The sequence below is a fragment of the Labrus bergylta genome, chromosome 15, assembly GCF_963930695.1.
Source record: "Labrus bergylta chromosome 15, fLabBer1.1, whole genome shotgun sequence".
Lineage (NCBI taxonomy): Eukaryota > Metazoa > Chordata > Actinopteri > Labriformes > Labridae > Labrus > Labrus bergylta.
Window position 1 is genome coordinate 22234745 of NC_089209.1, and position 17524 is coordinate 22252268.

The 17524-nt window shown below is 43.2% G+C and overlaps 1 protein-coding gene across 7 annotated transcripts in view; it reads right to left on the reverse strand.

The window, feature by feature from the left end:
- Position 1: 1 nt before the first annotated feature.
- cdc42bpab (CDC42 binding protein kinase alpha (DMPK-like) b) overlaps positions 2 to 17524 on the reverse strand; it is a 75111-nt gene continuing 57588 nt past the window's right edge. The window contains exons 20-44 of one of the 7 annotated variants that reach the window (XM_065963885.1): positions 16995 to 17100; positions 16657 to 16805; positions 16458 to 16549; positions 15749 to 15825; positions 15463 to 15510; positions 13754 to 13792; positions 13016 to 13132; positions 12341 to 12424; positions 12136 to 12241; positions 11879 to 12015; positions 11509 to 11648; positions 10664 to 10745; positions 10336 to 10555; positions 9911 to 9973; positions 9501 to 9754; positions 9260 to 9384; positions 8899 to 9113; positions 8595 to 8692; positions 8262 to 8346; positions 7881 to 8004; positions 7561 to 7678; positions 6966 to 7068; positions 6697 to 6854; positions 5703 to 5777; positions 2 to 3290 (exon numbers count right to left, since the gene is read on the reverse strand). In XM_065963885.1, the coding sequence (XP_065819957.1) occupies positions 3159 to 3290; positions 5703 to 5777; positions 6697 to 6854; positions 6966 to 7068; positions 7561 to 7678; positions 7881 to 8004; positions 8262 to 8346; positions 8595 to 8692; positions 8899 to 9113; positions 9260 to 9384; positions 9501 to 9754; positions 9911 to 9973; positions 10336 to 10555; positions 10664 to 10745; positions 11509 to 11648; positions 11879 to 12015; positions 12136 to 12241; positions 12341 to 12424; positions 13016 to 13132; positions 13754 to 13792; positions 15463 to 15510; positions 15749 to 15825; positions 16458 to 16549; positions 16657 to 16805; positions 16995 to 17100 (2947 nt within the window). In that variant the 3' untranslated portion in view covers positions 2 to 3158. Of the gene's footprint in view, positions 3291 to 5702; positions 5778 to 6696; positions 6855 to 6965; positions 7084 to 7560; positions 7679 to 7880; positions 8005 to 8261; positions 8347 to 8594; positions 8693 to 8898; positions 9114 to 9259; positions 9385 to 9500; positions 9755 to 9910; positions 9974 to 10335; positions 10556 to 10663; positions 10746 to 11508; positions 11649 to 11878; positions 12016 to 12135; positions 12242 to 12340; positions 12425 to 13015; positions 13133 to 13753; positions 13793 to 15462; positions 15511 to 15748; positions 15826 to 16457; positions 16550 to 16656; positions 16806 to 16994; positions 17101 to 17524 lie in introns of all 7 variants that reach the window. The other 6 variants (XM_065963884.1, XM_020631488.3, XM_065963886.1 and 3 more) reach the window with 6 other exon arrangements.

Consider the following 17524-nt stretch of genomic DNA (forward strand, 5'->3'; position numbering starts at 1 on the left):
CTTTGTATTTGTAACAGCCCTCCGCTTTATTGAAATACATCGGAGTCAGGTTAATATAATGAGTTCTCCACATAAGTGTGGCAGCCAGTTCCATACATTATTTCATGTTTTGACCTTACACCTTAAATATTTTTTTGTGCAAAAAAGAATCTACATCACCTGTAGTGGGTTATCCTCAGTAAAACGCCCAAACCGTTCGAAAAGGAGCAAGTAAAACAACAAACCGAAAAAAAACAAAAATGATTACATCTATAACATGCAAAACTGTACAAATTATTACAAAGCAATCCTAGAAAAAAAAAACAAAAGAAGTGTAATATGATATGAAAGAGCAAATTAATATAGAAGGTACTGTAGATAAGACCTCACTGAAATGCAAAGGCGTTTGAATGTTTTTGAGATTCTCTTCCTCTTAAATGTTACCGCTGTGGCACCTCAGCCGTCAAAGCACAGCTCAGCCTTCACCCCGAAAACATCTTTTATCCTCACAACCATTTCTTCTTCTGCTGCTGCTGTCTCCACCCGGCTTACATCTACTGTACACTCACTACAGCCCGACTCATCTGTCCCTCACTCACTCCATCCATCAAACAAATACGCCTCTAACACACTATCACCAACTAAAGGAAATGATTCATTGGTTCTGACGTTTCCTGAGTTTCTCTTCCCTCTCCTTAAAACTGGAATATCTGGGATCAGCTCTTCTGTACAATATTGGCCTATAATAAAACACCTGGCTAAGACAGACCCCTCCCCTCCCCTCCCTCACCTTATACATTCTACAGATAAACTCCAGCAGGATCTCGCAAGCTTAAAAAGATTGAAAGAGGTGGTTGTTTGGAGTTAAACCATGTGGTAGCACTGTGGTGCTCCAACCCTCTCCCTCTCTCTTCATATAAAATGGAATACTAAAAAAAAAATACTTGGAATGGGCCGTTAAGGGTTACTTGGCGGTATTTCAAAAGGGGGGACGGGCAGGAACGATAACCAATGTTCTTGTTCTTTTGTTTCCCTTTCAGACAAATAGACGAAATCAGCGGGAGACTCTTCCCTAAAGACCGGTAGAAAGAGTACAGGATGTGTTCACTTGTTACAGAGAATAATACCACAGTGTCAGAACAGTCTTCAGCTCTGTGCAAATTGTTCCCTTACAGTTTGACCCCGGTCCGCCCTGCCAAGGACTCCCGGAGATAAATGCTTATTGATCTGTTTGTAAACTGAGCTCAAAACGAACAGAGGTATCTGTTTTTCTTTTTGGCTGTAAATGTTCTGCTCTGCAGCCAGAAGCTGCCAAACTGGAAAGTTTTCACACTGCCAAATCAAAAACCTCCTAAAGGGGGGGGGGTTAGACACCCGGCCCTTTTCATTATAAAGACAACAAGGGGTCACACTGATTATTATTATTTTTTTTTTTTACATGCTATTCATTAAAACAAACGGAAAACCAAGTGCTGACTTTCTGACAGCTTTTAAGTGTTTACATTCTCAATATAGTGTTGTTTTGTTTAAACAAGAGCTTTTACAAATATCACTGAAATAAACCAAAATGCTTTCAGAATTTCTAACGGCTGTCAAAAAGAATTAAATGAAGTCCCTAAGTGTCCCTCTTTATTCTTACTTTTTGGTTAAATCCAGCTCAGTGGAAGGACTCCTCTTTTCATCCGGGTACCACAGCCAGTTATCACACAGGTTAAATGTGGATTAAATGATCAGTGCTGCGTCCCCTCCGACAGTCAGACGAGGAGCAGGACAAGAAGGCATCTGCTGCAGTACAACACTATCTCAATATGTGTGTTAAGTAGATAATGTGTGTGACGTGTTTCCTCTACAGAACGGGCAGAAGTGTCGATCCATACACGAGTTCTGTTCACTCGCGCAAACAGAGTGGGAGGAAAATAAAAGCAAAACCACACAATGAGTGTCACACATAAAATATAAAACAAACAAATCTAAAACCAATCGGTAAAAAAAACAAAAAAAAATGGAAAGTGGTTTAAAATGGCTTTTTGTGTGAATACAACCCCAAATCACTCAAAACAAAGGAAAACTCAATTCAAAGAGGATTTTTTCTTTCCCGTGTAGTTCTCTAAAGTCTTTTACGTATCATATATTACTCTCTACTTTGAACCTATGTACATTATTGTGATGGCGACCTGTGAGTCTGTCAGTTTGGTTGTAGAGCGAAGTGGAACGTGGTACACTCTGACGTCACTCGCAGTGGACCAATGAGGAAGAGAGTAGCACAGAGGAGCTGTGGTGATGTCATTTAGATTGCTGGCTGTAGCTGATGGTCAAATTAAAACAGATTATAAAGTCACTGCACTTAGTATCATGAGCAAAAAAAAAACAAAAAAAACAGAAAATAAAATCATAACTTTTCTTTCTCTCACGTTTTTTTTTTTTTTCTATTTTCAAATTTTGAAGCACCCAAAGAGAAACGACTGAGGGAAGTGAGGAGGGGGTTTAAACTCCACCCGCTTGATTCAGGCTATGAAGCGGACCTCCCTTTCCTTGTCTTAGAATGATAAATAAATTAAAATATTGTCCCCTAAAACCCAAAGGGTCCTATGTACAAGTACAAATCTTTTTCTCTCAACAATAACCCTCTTTTCTTTCGTTGCATTGTGAGGTGTTCGAGTCTCTGAATTGATCTTTCCACGGGGTCTTGGACAGAAGTGTGTCGGGGAAGCTTGATGCTTCTGCCGACAGCAAAAATGGGAGCTTTTTTAAATTCCTATATCAGATGCCCTTACTGAAAACATATGCATAAACACACGCTGGCAGGCACATACAGCCTCACTCAAACACACACACACACACACACACTTGCACCCTCAAACATCAGCCCCCACATGTACACTTTCACTTATTCTTGATAACATTTCCCTCAGGATTCCCCTAGACGACAGACTGTTTTTAGAGTTTCTGCCCCGTCTTGGAAGTACGATGAGACAAATCGAGGCTGTAAAGTGGGACAAATGTTCCTCAGGAGGTGCAGTTCTCTGGGCAGTGATGGGGGGGGGGGGGGGGCAGGGGTAAGGGGGTTCAGAGAGCATGGAGGAGGCGGTGGTGGGGGAGGGAGAGGGGGTTTGGAGTCCTGTGCTGTCGATCAGTGGTTGGGTGGGTGGGGTTGGTATGGGCAAGAGGCTGGCCGAGGCTCATGTGTCCCAGCCCATCCGGTCTGTGCTCTCCAGGGACAGGGACTTTGTCTTGTGAGGGGAGGCCGGGCTGGGAGGACTGCTGAAGGTGGAGCTGTTGGAGGCTGTTGAGTGACGAGGGGAGTCCGAGTCCTGGAGGAGGAGGGGAGAGGGAAAGAAAGAGAATTAGATGATGTAGGAAACATCTTATTAGAGTATTTGTGATTCAGTGAGGAGAGCTGAGACTAACTCTGTGTCTACATTCAAATCTCTACTTGTGTCCAGACTGTGAGACACATATTCAACATATTCTTATTTCCTCTCTGCTTCTTCCTCGTGTGCTGTTTATGATGATGGACGGACAGATTGAATCCCCCTTCTCCTGCCCCCACCTCGTCTTCCACTACATTCCACATCATCAGCAGATGAAGCGCTCAATTGAGCAGAAATGATCAGCTGAAGGAAAACAAACATGCAGGCAGGCCAGATGATATGGGGGGATGGGGGCAGCTTTACTTCATACTGTATAACACATACAGTGAATAACTGTAACACATACAGTATGGTTTGCATTTCCCTAACGGGAGAAAAATGACACCAGGAGTCTCATATGATACCTGCCCCTGAACCCCTCTTAAAGAAATAGAAAGACACACAATAGGTTTATAAACACACAGTGTGTGGTTTAGTGTGCTTTTCTGTACAGTCTAGAAATAATGAGCCGGGTTGTGGGTTCATAATTATCTCACAAGTTGAGATTCATCGTCTCCTGTTTGTTACAGCTGTGTATCAGCAGGAACATGGGGATTATGATTCTTCAATGTAGCTGTACATGAAGCCATACAGGATACATTTTAAACTCCTATTGTAGAGGAACGTTCTCTGTATGAAGAACAAAACATGACTCAAATAAACAGAGTGAAATAGATTCTTGTCTTTTTTCACTTTGCCCTCAAATTTTTAATCATGTTATTTGTGTGGGTTATAATTTCATGTCTGTATGAGCAGACCCCAGGAGGAGGGCTTTCTACTTTAGGGATCATATTCAAATTAATAAATAAGATCTGCATTTAATCACAGTCCCTGTAACATCCAACATCATAGCACAGTTTCTGTTATTCTCTGCCTTCATCAGTGGAGTTCATTCAAATCTCTTCATGTAAACTATTTGTAACAACAAAAAACTCTCCAGGTGGAGCCAGAGACAAAAGAAAGAAGCCTTTTATGGAATCTACACCAGTGTTTCTCAACTGGTGGGGCGGGACCCAAAAGGTGGGTCGCGGAGCTATTTTCAGTGAGTTGTGGGTACAGTACGTGCTTGGAAAAAAAACCTGGTGTCAAACAGTTTATCAAGCGCTTTTTTTTTTTAACATGTTGGTTTGGTTTAGTTTCTTTCTCCCATCAGATTTTTTGCATCGTCTGAGGTACACAATATTTGACAGAAGCTGCAAACTGCACCATTTTTGATTAAATAAATCTGATTGGTTGAAAAATATCAGAATTATGGGTCACTATTTTTCAGAGAGGACTAGACGAGTTGAGAACCACTGATCTACACCATATCACAAAAACAATGTCATGACATTGAAGTTCTATCTTACATCGACCTCTCATGACTGGAATCTGAACTCGAAACATTTCACAGAAAAAAACAAAACACAAAAGCACACACACACATATCTAGAAGCTATAGCTGCAGTGACACAAACTGTGAAGCTACAGAACATGACACATCCCGACTCACCTTCATACTGTGTCAAATAATAACTACAACTGCCACTCGTTCTAGTAAACACAAGACGAACACGCACAAAGCCTTTAAAGAATGTGTGTAGACGGGCAGATTTATGTTCTCATATATGTGCTCTCTTTAAAACGAGCTACATATATGACTCCAGCTTTGTGTGGAGCACTGCCCGGCTCTTTGAATGTGACATTGTGTTTTAAAGTGCTCAGCCTCTCCACCCTTATTCACTCAGCACTGTTTGTTGTTGTTTGGACTACAGAAGTTCTGCAGAGTTCACTCCAAACATGGCTGCAGATCAGACTTATTCTGGGTTTAATTGTAGTGAACTGTCACTGTGATTTACTTCATGTTTCCAGAGATCAATATGTGTCACCACAGCATATCAAATCACAGATTCCTCTCTGTTAGAAACATGAGCAGGCTGTCAGCTAGCTGTGAAGAAGCACGCATGCTCTGTGATTGGCCGGTGGGCAGCAGTGGGAAGAAGTATGCAAAATGGCCGATCAGCAGCGTAGCACCATTTACTCAGCAACAAAACATGATAACAGGCCAGCCTGATGGTGCAGCTGATGCTCCAGTGATAGATGTGATGAGTCATCAGATGCTGCTGACATGATGGGGCTGAAATGGTGCAGCGAGGGGCTGTGGGTCGTTTCAGTTACAGCTTGTGTTTTTGCGATCAGAAATGCACCTCATGCTGACGTGTTTGACTGTAAACAATGAAAGGACACACTGTGTTGTGCATGTGGGTGCGTGATCCGTACGGCGGAGCTCTCAAGGTGTGTGTTTGGTGCAGTCGTTGCAGCTGTTGACATTACCTTCATCTTACTAAGCAGGGTCCTTAAAGCCCTTTTCAGATCGGGGGTCTTCTCCGACGGTGAGACTGCCTGCCACTGCAGAGGAGAGTTCAGACTCAGCGCCCAGCCCACAGACAACATGCTGGGGTGGGGGGGGAGGGAGGGCGAGGCACAGCTGGGTGAGGGTTGGGGGAGGCGAGGAATGGGGCGACATGGGGCGAAATGAAGCAGACAGTGTCCAGGCTTATGGGGCTATGAGGATGGGGAGTCACACGGAGGATGGCGGGCGCTTTGAGGGAGGATGGATGTTGGTAGAAGGTGCCCAGAACCGAAAAACACATCTGCATATACTGTTTGATCCTACTTGTTTTATTTGTGTGAGGAAATCGACTGTTGTATGGGGGGGGGGGCTAAATGTATTTAAACAGGAAACCAACACAGGACTGATTCTAACTAAATGACACCACAGCCCGGGGTCTTAAAACATTTGTACAAAGTTTAACAGGGACATAATAACTCAAATTTCCTTCATTAACTGAGCCAAACCTACAGCGGGGTATCATGGGAAGGCGTTAACAGTCTAAACATCGAGCTGTGAAGCGCTGACATCACTAGGAGGCTAACCGGTCGGTCAGAGACGGAGGATGATGTGGAAGGCCTGCACCCAGAGGCCAGGATGTTTGTGACGGATGGGATAGAGGGAGGAATTCTTCAATGGGGAACAATGTGTCTTTGTAAAATCGGATTACTTCATGTCAGGCTGGTACAATGCATGGCAGGGAAACAAACATAACATGCTAATGGACTGCTTCATACAAAGCTGATGTTGGGTTGACATGAACTGCGATTTTGAGATCGTTAAAGTGGCTGCCAAACAATCTGTCAGATCAGATCCACCTTGATTTAAAGCAAACTCTCAGTCCTCTCTTACACACTGAAGCTTATGTTAAATCTCATCATGTTTATAGTCAACCGCACATGAAGCTGTATGCTCAGTTTCAATGTTTGTACTGACCTCTCTGTCAAACTGTGAGAGTGGAGCATCGCCACAGTCCATGCCTCCGCCTGAGGAGAGGGAGCTCTCAGAGGGAGAGGTCATGGTCTGCCGTTTGGATCCGTAGCTCCCCCCTGACAGCTCCCTGCGTAGAGCGCTGCCGTTCTGTGAGGACGAGCCTGAGGAGAGAGAGGAGGGAGAGGAGGGAGAGGAGGAGAGGTCAGAGAGGAGCTACATGAAGCTACTTCAACAACGTTCACTGTGAAGGGTTCAGAGTCTCCGGTACTCACGTATGCCCAGTCCGCTGCTCGCGCTCATGGAGCGGCCCGGCTCGGCACGGTTCTTGGTGATGGAGGGGATGCTGACGGATCCGCTGAAGCCCGCGCGGCTCTCCTGAACACGGACGTTCTAGTTTAAAACACGCACAGAGCAAAAACACACACGCACCACGAGACAGAGTGCAGTGCAGGGGACAGGAGTGAGGACGGAGCTGCTGCAAACCTACATGCTCGTAAAACTGAACACTACTTTGGCCCGTCTGTGATTGGACAATGAGGTTTGGGCAGATAACCATCCATGTGTCTTAGAGGATATGAGGGTGAAGATGTTCATTATGTGATGCAACTAAGCATCACATAATGAACATAATGGTACAGCCAGAAGTGTTGGCATGCAACAGAACACACTGAGGTAACACAGGCTGGAGGGGGGGGGAGGGGGGAGGGGGGGGGGAGATTGCTGAAGCTCATCTACATACAGTACAAACACATCTCAAACAATCAGTGTGCCTACGTTTACAGGTTCTTGGGTTTTTCTACAGTGCATGTCTATGTGTGTCAACACTTTCAGGATGCTGTGAGTATGTATGTGAGTGTCTGTGTATACCATGGGAAGGTCTTTAAGGATCTGGATCCCGTCTCCTGGTCCCATGTGAGCCACATGGTTGAAATTTGTGGGGTTGGAGATCAGTTTATTCCTCATCTCTGGGTCTCGTAGCATCTCTCTAGAATCACAGACACAAATACAAGAGATGAACGGAAGCAAAAAAAGAGGAGCAATTTGTATCTCAACCGTACAAACACAGGAAATTATTCCATGAAAGTAGTGAAAATTAATGATTCTGTATACAATGGTGATCTAGGAAAAGGCTGAAAAAGTCCTGACAGTATTAATGTCTCTGCTGCCTCATGCAGCAGGTAAAATACCTCCTCTGCTGAAGCCGCTCCTCCTCAGGCACCCTGAAGGAGAAACGTCTCTTGTTGTTCATGCTGCGCACCATCTGCTTCCTGCTGTTGTCTGACGTCTCCGGGACGACCAGCTCATCACCCTCTGGAAGATCACAACAAAGCCACCGGCATGTTTGCATCAAAGACTCCAAAGTGTTTCAGATCTACTCTCGTGGCTGACAGCAGCATGTTAGGCTTTGTACTTTAACTAAAGTTGGTTTTGATCATCTGCCTCTATCAGCAGAAACAGCCACATATGAACATATCAATTTAAAGACCACAACTGAATACATTTCAGAATTTTTTAAAAACATTTTTGAAGTTTTAAGTTGTTTGATTTTTAACACCGGGGATTCTTACCTGCCATCTTGTTTCTAAAGTAGATAAGCCGGACTGTTTCCAGCCCCAGCAGGTTCAGAGAGCCATCAACATTCAGAGGTCGCACCTGAAGAAAAGGCAGAGACATCCATCATTCATCCATTTAAAAAAAACAGATTTCTGGTAAGATATGTACTGCAAAATTTAAAGTCATGTGACAGGGTGGCATTAAAAAAAACAGGTACTGTAGTGACATGGCCTAACAGTGTTAATACATCTAATCCACCAGGTGGAGCCAGAGATGCCCTGAGATGTCTGATTGACTTCATAATTCAGTTTTTATATACACAGCGTTCACTAGACCACAGCACTGACCTTCTTGAGTGGGATGGTCTGAATCCACTCCATAGTGTTGACATCAAACACATCCACAGCATTCTCACTGTACACTGACAGGTAGGGGGCATTGTAGCCTGGACACAGAAACAAACAGGACTTGTTTTACATCTTTGATTCACTTTATTGCCGTTCTACAGTAATCAAATCTTTATTTATTCTTTCTTTCTAAATCAGTTTATGATTCAGAGCACTATGTAACTAGTTACACAGTGGACATGCTTTTTAAAACCCGCCTCTTCATTTCATCACCATATAGACTTTTAGTATTTCCATCACTCACAGGCAGCGAGCGGCGTCGCCGGCCACATCAGCTCCTGCTGACGAGACCTGCGGCCTTGTGAGTCCACATACACTCCGATGGAACTAAAACACAGCAGCAGCTCCTTGCTGGAAATCTCCACAGCACAGAGGGCATCCAGGCTCTGCTGGGGGATGAAGGCAAGGGTGTGGTCCTCATTGTGGAGCAGGTTGACAGGAGACATGTCCCCGTGGACACTGTGGAGGTTTTCAGAAACACACAGTCAGATTCATTATAAATAAACAATCTGAAAGTCGTTCTAAAACAATGGACTTTAAATCCACTAGAGATCTTCATAGATAACATCTTCATTGTAAACATATGAGATCACCATGTAGATTACCTGTAGCGTGTGAAGCCAGACTGATACCCCACATAAAGCCGCTCACTGAGCAGACCCATCCACTGAACGGGCCCCGGAGCCTGCAGCTCCCTCAGCCGGCGGTGACGTGCTTTACTCTTATTCACCTGAAGAGCAGAATGAAGATACAAAACTGTTTTTTACAGCAGCTTATAAAAGAACAAAACAACATAAAGCTGAAGTTAGCGAGGAAGAAATCTTTAGTTTTTTTCTATTTTCTGACCTCGTAGCATATGATTTGCCTCTTCATGGCCACGCAGAGGCAGGTGAGCGAGCCGTTGCGGACGGGACCGGAGACGATGGATTGGCAGCCCTTAGTCTCAGCCAGCTTGTAGGACTCTGTCTCACGGCCGTCCAGGGCCTGTGTAGGGAAGAGACGGACGTGGCGGTTCCTGCCGGAGATGACTGCCAGCAGCTGCTCCTGGAGAATAAGGTCAATGTGGTGCACCTTCTTGTTGTCCCCCACCCGGATTATTTCTAAGAATGCAGGGAGAACCAGTTTGAGTGAATAAGTTGGGAGAAAGTCGTTTGTGGAGAGGACAGGAGTGAAATAAAGACAAGCATCATCACCTCATCTTTTAACGATGTTTACTTTCTTACAGCACAGAGCAGATCTTAAATAAAAGATCTTACCGTCTTTGGTGACATGGATGACAAAGAGACCTTCCTCGTTGCCCAGGGCGACACGCTCGTGATCTGAGGGTGGAGCAAAAGAAGCAGGATGACCATTTCAGTGCCAGTTAGGAGACAGAGACAGAAAGGCTGGGTTTACAGAACCAGGTGCTGCCGGGCTCAGAGTTTCACTAATTAGTTGGTTGTCTTTGGAAACAGCTGTATGAGAAACAACTAAACTCTGCTGCAGACATACAAATAACAATGAGAGGATGACTAAACAGAAATCAGATTACAAAAACTAAATCTTAGCTCTTGATTGAACTGTAGCCAGAAAAACACAAAGAGCTCCTTTTACAGAGATGTGTTTAAATGCTCTTGTCGTGTTAGACTTTTCAGACTCTCTGGTGGTTTTTTCAGCAACAATGTGATTCGTCCTGGCCCACCTATGATAGCAGCAGACTGTGTTGTCTTGATGAGCGGCAGAGTGCTGTCGTAGGCCTCCTTGGGGACGTAGACAAAGCGCTCCTTGAGCTTGTTCTTCTTGAGGATGCGATGGAGCTCGTTGAGGAGGCCCACCCATTTGTTCCTCTCCTGATCGCTGTCAGCCAGGATCAGGATGGAGGGCTTGTGGCTGCTGGAGGGGGAGAGCTGGGACGCTGTCACCTACAGAGAAAAGAAGGACGGGTCGAATAAGGTGTTTAAATATTCCTTCAGAATTTAGTATCTAGAGTATTTAGAATGTTTTTGTAGCAGACAATATAGGGGACTCACTCTGAATATACAGGGGATGTCTTTGCGGCTGGCATGGATGACATCAGAGGCCAGGACAGAACTGACAGAAAACTCTTCATCCCTGGAAAATAAGAACAGGACAGAACTCACAGGTAAGACAAGCAGGAACAAACACTGCAATGATGAGTTAAGTATTGAATTAGCTGAATGAAAGAAATGTCATCATTAAGTATTTGATCATCTTTTAAATGTTTTAGTCCTGTATTTATCAAAATGTTAAAAACTCTCTCAACCCCTCTCCCTTTGGAAGACTTTATTTGATATTAGGTAGTAAGACAAAAAAAGCTGACGACATACAGCAGCCACTGACAAACTATAGATGTCATTTCTTCATTTTTATTCCACATCATCATTAAGATAAGAAATAGCTTGATTGATTAGGGGCGGCTGTGGCTCTGTGAGTTTGTTGTCTCTCACCCGGTATGTTTGGGGTTCGATCCCCAGCTCCTGCAGCCACATGTCTACAGTACTGTATGTGTGCTTGGGCAAGACACTCCGCTGCTGCATCAGCGGCGTGTGAATGTGTATGAATGGATTAGTTAATACTTGTGGTCACTTTACTCAGCAGCCTCTGCCATCAGTGTGTGAATGTGTAGGCGTGACCTGCGGTGTAAAAGTGTTTTGAGTAGTCAGAAGACTAGAAAATAAAAATACTGGTGGTTGCTTGTGTCTGTAGAAGTATCATGAGTATGTGGAAATGTTATATTGCTTCTTTGCAGCACACAGTAATAACTTTAACTGTGTGAAGATGTTGCAGCTGAATATTCAAGATGTTTAGATAGAAAATAAGTGAGTGAAGTGTTTGAAGTCAGTGTTTGTCCTACCTCATATCGATGACTTGGCTGACTACTACACTCGGCTGCGTGGCTTTCCCCTCTCCCAGTTCGTAGAGAAACAGTTTAAAGTCACACACTACGGCCATCGCCCTCTGCCAGCCCTTCTTCACGCCTGTTGGTTTAGGCACCTAGAACCCAGACAAAGACATGTTAACGTGTTAGAATACATGAACCTGAACCAAAGCCATCAAAATATCTTTGTTTGTGTTATTATGGAAAGTTAACATGTTTTGTTTTAGATACAGTAACCAACTTCAAAAAAGGGTTTGTCTGAAGGTCATCGTTTTGATCTGAATATTCAATAAACAAAGTTGTCCTGTCGGGACAAAGACAACCAATGTTTGTTAGCTTCACTCACCCTGACGTGCCCTTCATACGCAGTGCCAATCCCCCTCTGAGGGTCGATACCCAGCGGACCCTTGGTCTGGTCCTGGGGCACAGGGCACACAGCAGGGGCCTTGTCCGCACATGTTACATGGCAAGAGAAGTTACACACTGGAAGAGGAGAGAGACAGAGTCAAGACGGAGACAAACTGGAGCTCTGACTTATCAAAGATTATACTTAAAAAAAAGTGGGTGTCTAGTAGAGACTTCACTTCTCTGTGGGTTTCTTACCTTCACATGTACAGCCTTGACGTATGAGTCCCACCATGAGGGAAGTGCACTGGTTACACTTAGTGGGCGTGTTGAATGACTTCACCACAAACTGATGAGCTTTGGGCTGTGGATAACGAGTTATATAGAATCAGATTAAGAAAGACATAATCAGCCAGTATGTTACATACCATGTGTCTTTGTGTGATAAAGGAAAATGTCTGACCTTAGGTGAGGAGCGTCCGATACTCCCGTACCCTCCTGAGCGCATGGTCGGGGTCTGGACTGTACGAGGAGGATGGTCGATCAACTGCAATGAACGAGTCCACACAAACATGAAAGAGTGAGAAACTACACTGGAACCAGGATGAGTTTTCATCAGTGTCAGGGTGACGTGAAACTTGGTTAAAGCTTCTCAAGAAGAAAAAGACGAGGAGAGCCGGACTCTGGTATTTACTACAGGCATCCTATTAACAGAAGTCTAACAACACCTTGTGTTCATTATTGATTCATGTCTACTGCTGGCCTTAATATTCCCCTTTCTTTTTGTTTTACTGCTCGTGTGTCTCTATAATTGTGAGTATCTGAATTATAAGTAGCTGTTAGCAGGTCGACTCAACTGATAGAAGGAATATTAGGACTCATTTTTCTTTTTCTTGATCCTCAACATGCCCGACATTCACATGTCATGTAAGATCTTGATTAGGTTTTCAATCTTGTGACAACAGAATGGGAAACCAGATCCTACCACTATTCAAATGTGACTTTAGTTTCAGCTTAACTGCGTAGCAAATCTTATATTTTTAAAGACCTCTTTATCCTTAGAAAATCTTCCTGGTATCATACCAGCTTTTACACAGAAACATGTACGTTTATTCTTAAGACTAAGAACTGATCTGACCTCTATAGGCTCCATATCACTAGCCATGGAGGGTGAACGCGAGCGGGACTTGAGGTGGGACTTAGGGTCATCTTCCCGGGATGGAGTGTTGGAGGGGGTGAAGTCAATAGAGTCCACCTGAAAGGAGAGAAGCAAGATGGAGGAGTGGAGGGGACACAGCAGAGCATAGGTTTGGAGAATCAGAGAGGGTGGAAGAAAGGAGGATGACGATAAGAGGAGGAGGGGAGGAGACAGAGGGAGAAGCAGAGTGTTAAACTAAATAAGAAGACAATATGCTCCCATGCTTAGAGAACAGGGTCAAACAGTATCAACAGACTTTGTGGACAGGATATGTGGCCATATCCACAGGACTTATAAAGATAACCACAACATCACAGCCAAATGACCATGCTGAAACACGACAGCTTTCACCGTACACCATGCATGGCCAATCACAAAGCTTCTCAGAATAAAAAGAACAGACGCACAGACATTCATCTTTCTAGACAACACAGGAAATACCCCTCGTCGTTTAAGTATGAAAAATCAACAAACAATAATGCCTTTCACAAAACAACAACGAGAAAAAGACGGTATTCAGGACCCCCGCCATGCAACCAGACAGTCACAAAAAACAGGCAAGGAAGTGCAAACACATACTGAACATCAAACCAGACACCAACAAGAAGCACATTTAAAAACAAAAGCTAGATCAAAAAAAAAAGAAAAAAGAAATCAGAGTGCAGTGATGGTGCTTACACGTCTGCCTTTGCTAGCTGGGCCAACGGATGGCGAGCGCTTCAGTGGCGGGAGAGGCAGAGAGTGGCAGAGACAGAGAGATGAGTGAATATCAACGAAGGCAAACAGAGATGAAAACACACGTTTAACACACTGAGGAAGAAACACTGACATGGTGAAAGAAGCCTGTGTTACATTCAACCAGCGGTTCCCAACCTTCAAATGTCTGATGTGAGGTTACCTTACTCAAGCGCTCAGCTGAGCTCGCTCCATCAACTGTGTTATATTATTGTGTATAGATATGAAAACAACAGACTAGAACAGGCAATCATTACAGCAACCATGAATTAGCAGCGTTTAGCCGTAGAGACATGTGCACACACGTCTACCATCTTTAAGTCTGGTTTGAAAATCTCCTTCAAGGTCACTCTGTAGCTGAGACCAAGATGAGGGAACCAACATTAAAAAAGGAGAAATATATTCAGCTGATGATTTACTTTAAGCTAATTATATCACCTCATTAACGTTAACTTTAAGCTAAATGCTTTAACTGCTTCTCCATTACTTTTACTTTCTGTTACTGTCAGCTGACCATTAAAGATTTATCAATAACTGGTACTTTTGGCTTTTTCATTTGACAGCTCATTCTTTCTTTTTTGCTCAATATGTAACTATTCATCGACTGAGTTAGCTAACTATAGTAACTATACTTTGACCAAACTATTTAAAATCCTAAACTATTACATTACCAGCACCTTCATCTGTTTATTCTCTTTTTTTAAATCAACTCTTTCACCTGTGTAGCCATCACTTTTAGCTAACATTGTCAAGCTCTTGTAATTAAGAATACATTTAGTTCTCACTTATTCGTTTTCATGCAGCGAGGGGACTCAGGTTGAAGAGCAGAATATTTGTTGTAAATGAAGTCAGGGTCTCAACAGTTACTGGTCCCATGCACCAGTTGTTGTTTTTATCCCAGAAACAAAACGACTCAGATGTATTTAATTGAACATTTAGAGTTTGTCATTGTTATCTCAGTCACGTTTAGTAAACTTTTTTTTTACTTGGGTTCAGTTTATTAATTGAGATTTCTACAAGTACCAGCATGGGAACCAGTAGGCTTAGTTGGGAATCACTGTGGTTCATTATTGTTTATCCACAAGGGTTACGTGAGGGAGGGAGGCTGAAGAGGACACACGAGTACAAATGGATCAAAATAAACATGATGATTGGAGGAGAGGAGCACAGATAGTTAGTATGATGCACTGTTACAACTTAAGTCGCTTTTTGTTTTTGCTAAACACTATGAAAGATTTATTTTATAACAGCATACTTTGTTTTTTTTTTAAACCCGAGAACTAGCACTAGAAAGCCAAAGTCGAGCCCACCAGCCAATATGGACTTGCAAGCAGCTGAGTACAAAGGCAGCCCACTGCAAAACAATCCATCTTCACTAGAGCAACTGAAGAAAATGAATTCATATGAACTGAGATAACATCTCATTCCATGTGTTGTTTGAAAAGGAATCATGTGTAGCTCTGGACTGATTTATTTTGCAGTGGCTCTGTTCTTCTTCACAGCTAAGCTAATGCACAGGCACAGACTGGCATATCTGCAATATCTAGTATACACAGATCTATACTGTTGTATCAGCTCAGAGTCCTACAGCATACAGCTACTGTCACATGTACACACACACATAGACCTCTGCCTAACACAGGGACACTTACGTCTTCCCAAAACTCAATTAAAGAAGATGACGATGAGGAATAAGAGTCCTGATGTACCACAGATTGAAGCAAAGAAACAACCAAAAAGATTAAAACAAAAAGAAAGGTTTTGGAAAAATTCATGTGAGCAAACAAAAGTACAAAAAAAAAGCACAAATATAACGTCATGAACGTTGGCAATGATGATTTTACATCTTTAATTCCAGACCTATACATATAAGGTTAATCACATCAGCTGCGTAAAGTTTCAGTCAGCCCCTGCGAGGAGTGTTTTTTATATACTTACATCAAACTGGTCGAGGGCCGAGGTCGGGGCATTTAGGAAAGCCAGGAAAGAATTCTGGGAATCCTGGTGCTTGACGCCTACAGACACAGAACAAATAACACGACCGTGGATAAGTACGAGATATTGAAACATCAAAGCCTTACTTACATTAAAAGAGTCACAGGACTGTTTCATATGACCTCAATAACAATACATTTTCATTTACACAGCACATGATTTTATTCTCATAATATGGCGGCTGACTTAAGACCTCCTGTGATAATCTCGCACGCGAAGCTAATAATGTTTGTGTCCATGTATTCCATTAACTTCAACAACCTCGTATATTTGACAAATCATGCTTTTTGTGTTTGAGGCTCTACAAGACTGATGTTTGTTCAATTAATGAACAAGCTAAAGGTATATATTCCTGCATTATTTTGTTTTAAGATGTTTGTGGGCCTTTTGGCCTTTATTAGATAGGACAGCTGAAGAGAGACAGGAAATATGTGGAAGAGAGAGTGGGGGATGACATGCAGCAAATAGCCTAAGCCGGATTTGAACCTGTGGCCGCTGCAACGAGGACTACAGCCTCCGTACATGGGGTGTGTGACAGTTTAGCTGCCTTTACAGATTTGTAACACAAATGTCTACATTTGTGTCCCTATAAACCAAGAAACAAGTATCACTTGAACAAGAAGATCCAAACTTAAGTTATTTCAAGTCCTACCCCTTCGTAGCCGCAGCTCCTCCGTCTCTTTCTTCAGCCTGTCGATTTCAGCCAGGAGCTCCTGGTTCTTGCTTTCCACATCCTGCAGTTTACTGGTAGAAACAACAATGCATGAAATACAATCCAGAGAAATCCCTTAAAACAAAAGTATCCTCCTGTCGTTAAGGTAAGAGCAGTCACTGCTTCTGTTGTGTATTACCATTCTGTGGAGATGCTGTTTGCCTTGACCTTGTTCAGTTCATCCTGGATGCTCTGCTTGGCTCTGATCTCGGCATCCAAAGCCGACTGCAGCTCCAGACGAGCCGACATGTCCAGCTTGGCAAAGCGCCGCATCTTCCACGGCATGTCCTGATAACGAGACACAGAAGAGTAAGTAAACTCCAAACAGAGAAGATGAAGTTCAAGAAAGAAAGAGAGGCACAGAAAGAGACGAGAAATGTATATTTAAAAAATCCAGATAATTGATCTATTATCCCCATTTACAAACGTTTAGTCACCCAGAGCAGTTGGAAAAGAAATAGAAAATGTATATTTCACCGTGGCTCTCGCTCCCAGGCTGGTGTTTCTCAGCCCCTCCAGCTCCTCCGTCATCTTAGTGGCCAGAGCCTGAAGGTAGCCTCGAGCATCCTTTTCATCACTCACCCTGCAGAGAACAAACATTTACACATTATTTACTTTACTGCACATGAGAAACACATTCCAAAGACCTACTTTCACTCATACAGTGCAAATCAATCCTAAGACACTGCTTATTTAGTTCAGATCCACACACAGACAATATTGTCCTCTTGGTCACCAGTTTAAGATAAGAGCTTTAACGAGCAGATTTCATCCTCTCTATGAATAATCACATTCATGATGTAAACACTGCTGTAGTTACAATGTGACACCCTGTTTAGCCCCTTAGGTGCTGTGAAAACAGGAACAACACAAACACAGATATGACCATGTGTGGACTGTATGAAGCTCTTTTAAAACATCCCTGACCCCAGACACTGACAGTGTTGACGGAAAAACTTGATTGAGCCTGATTCAAGTATAACATTTGATCACATACACAAACTGTA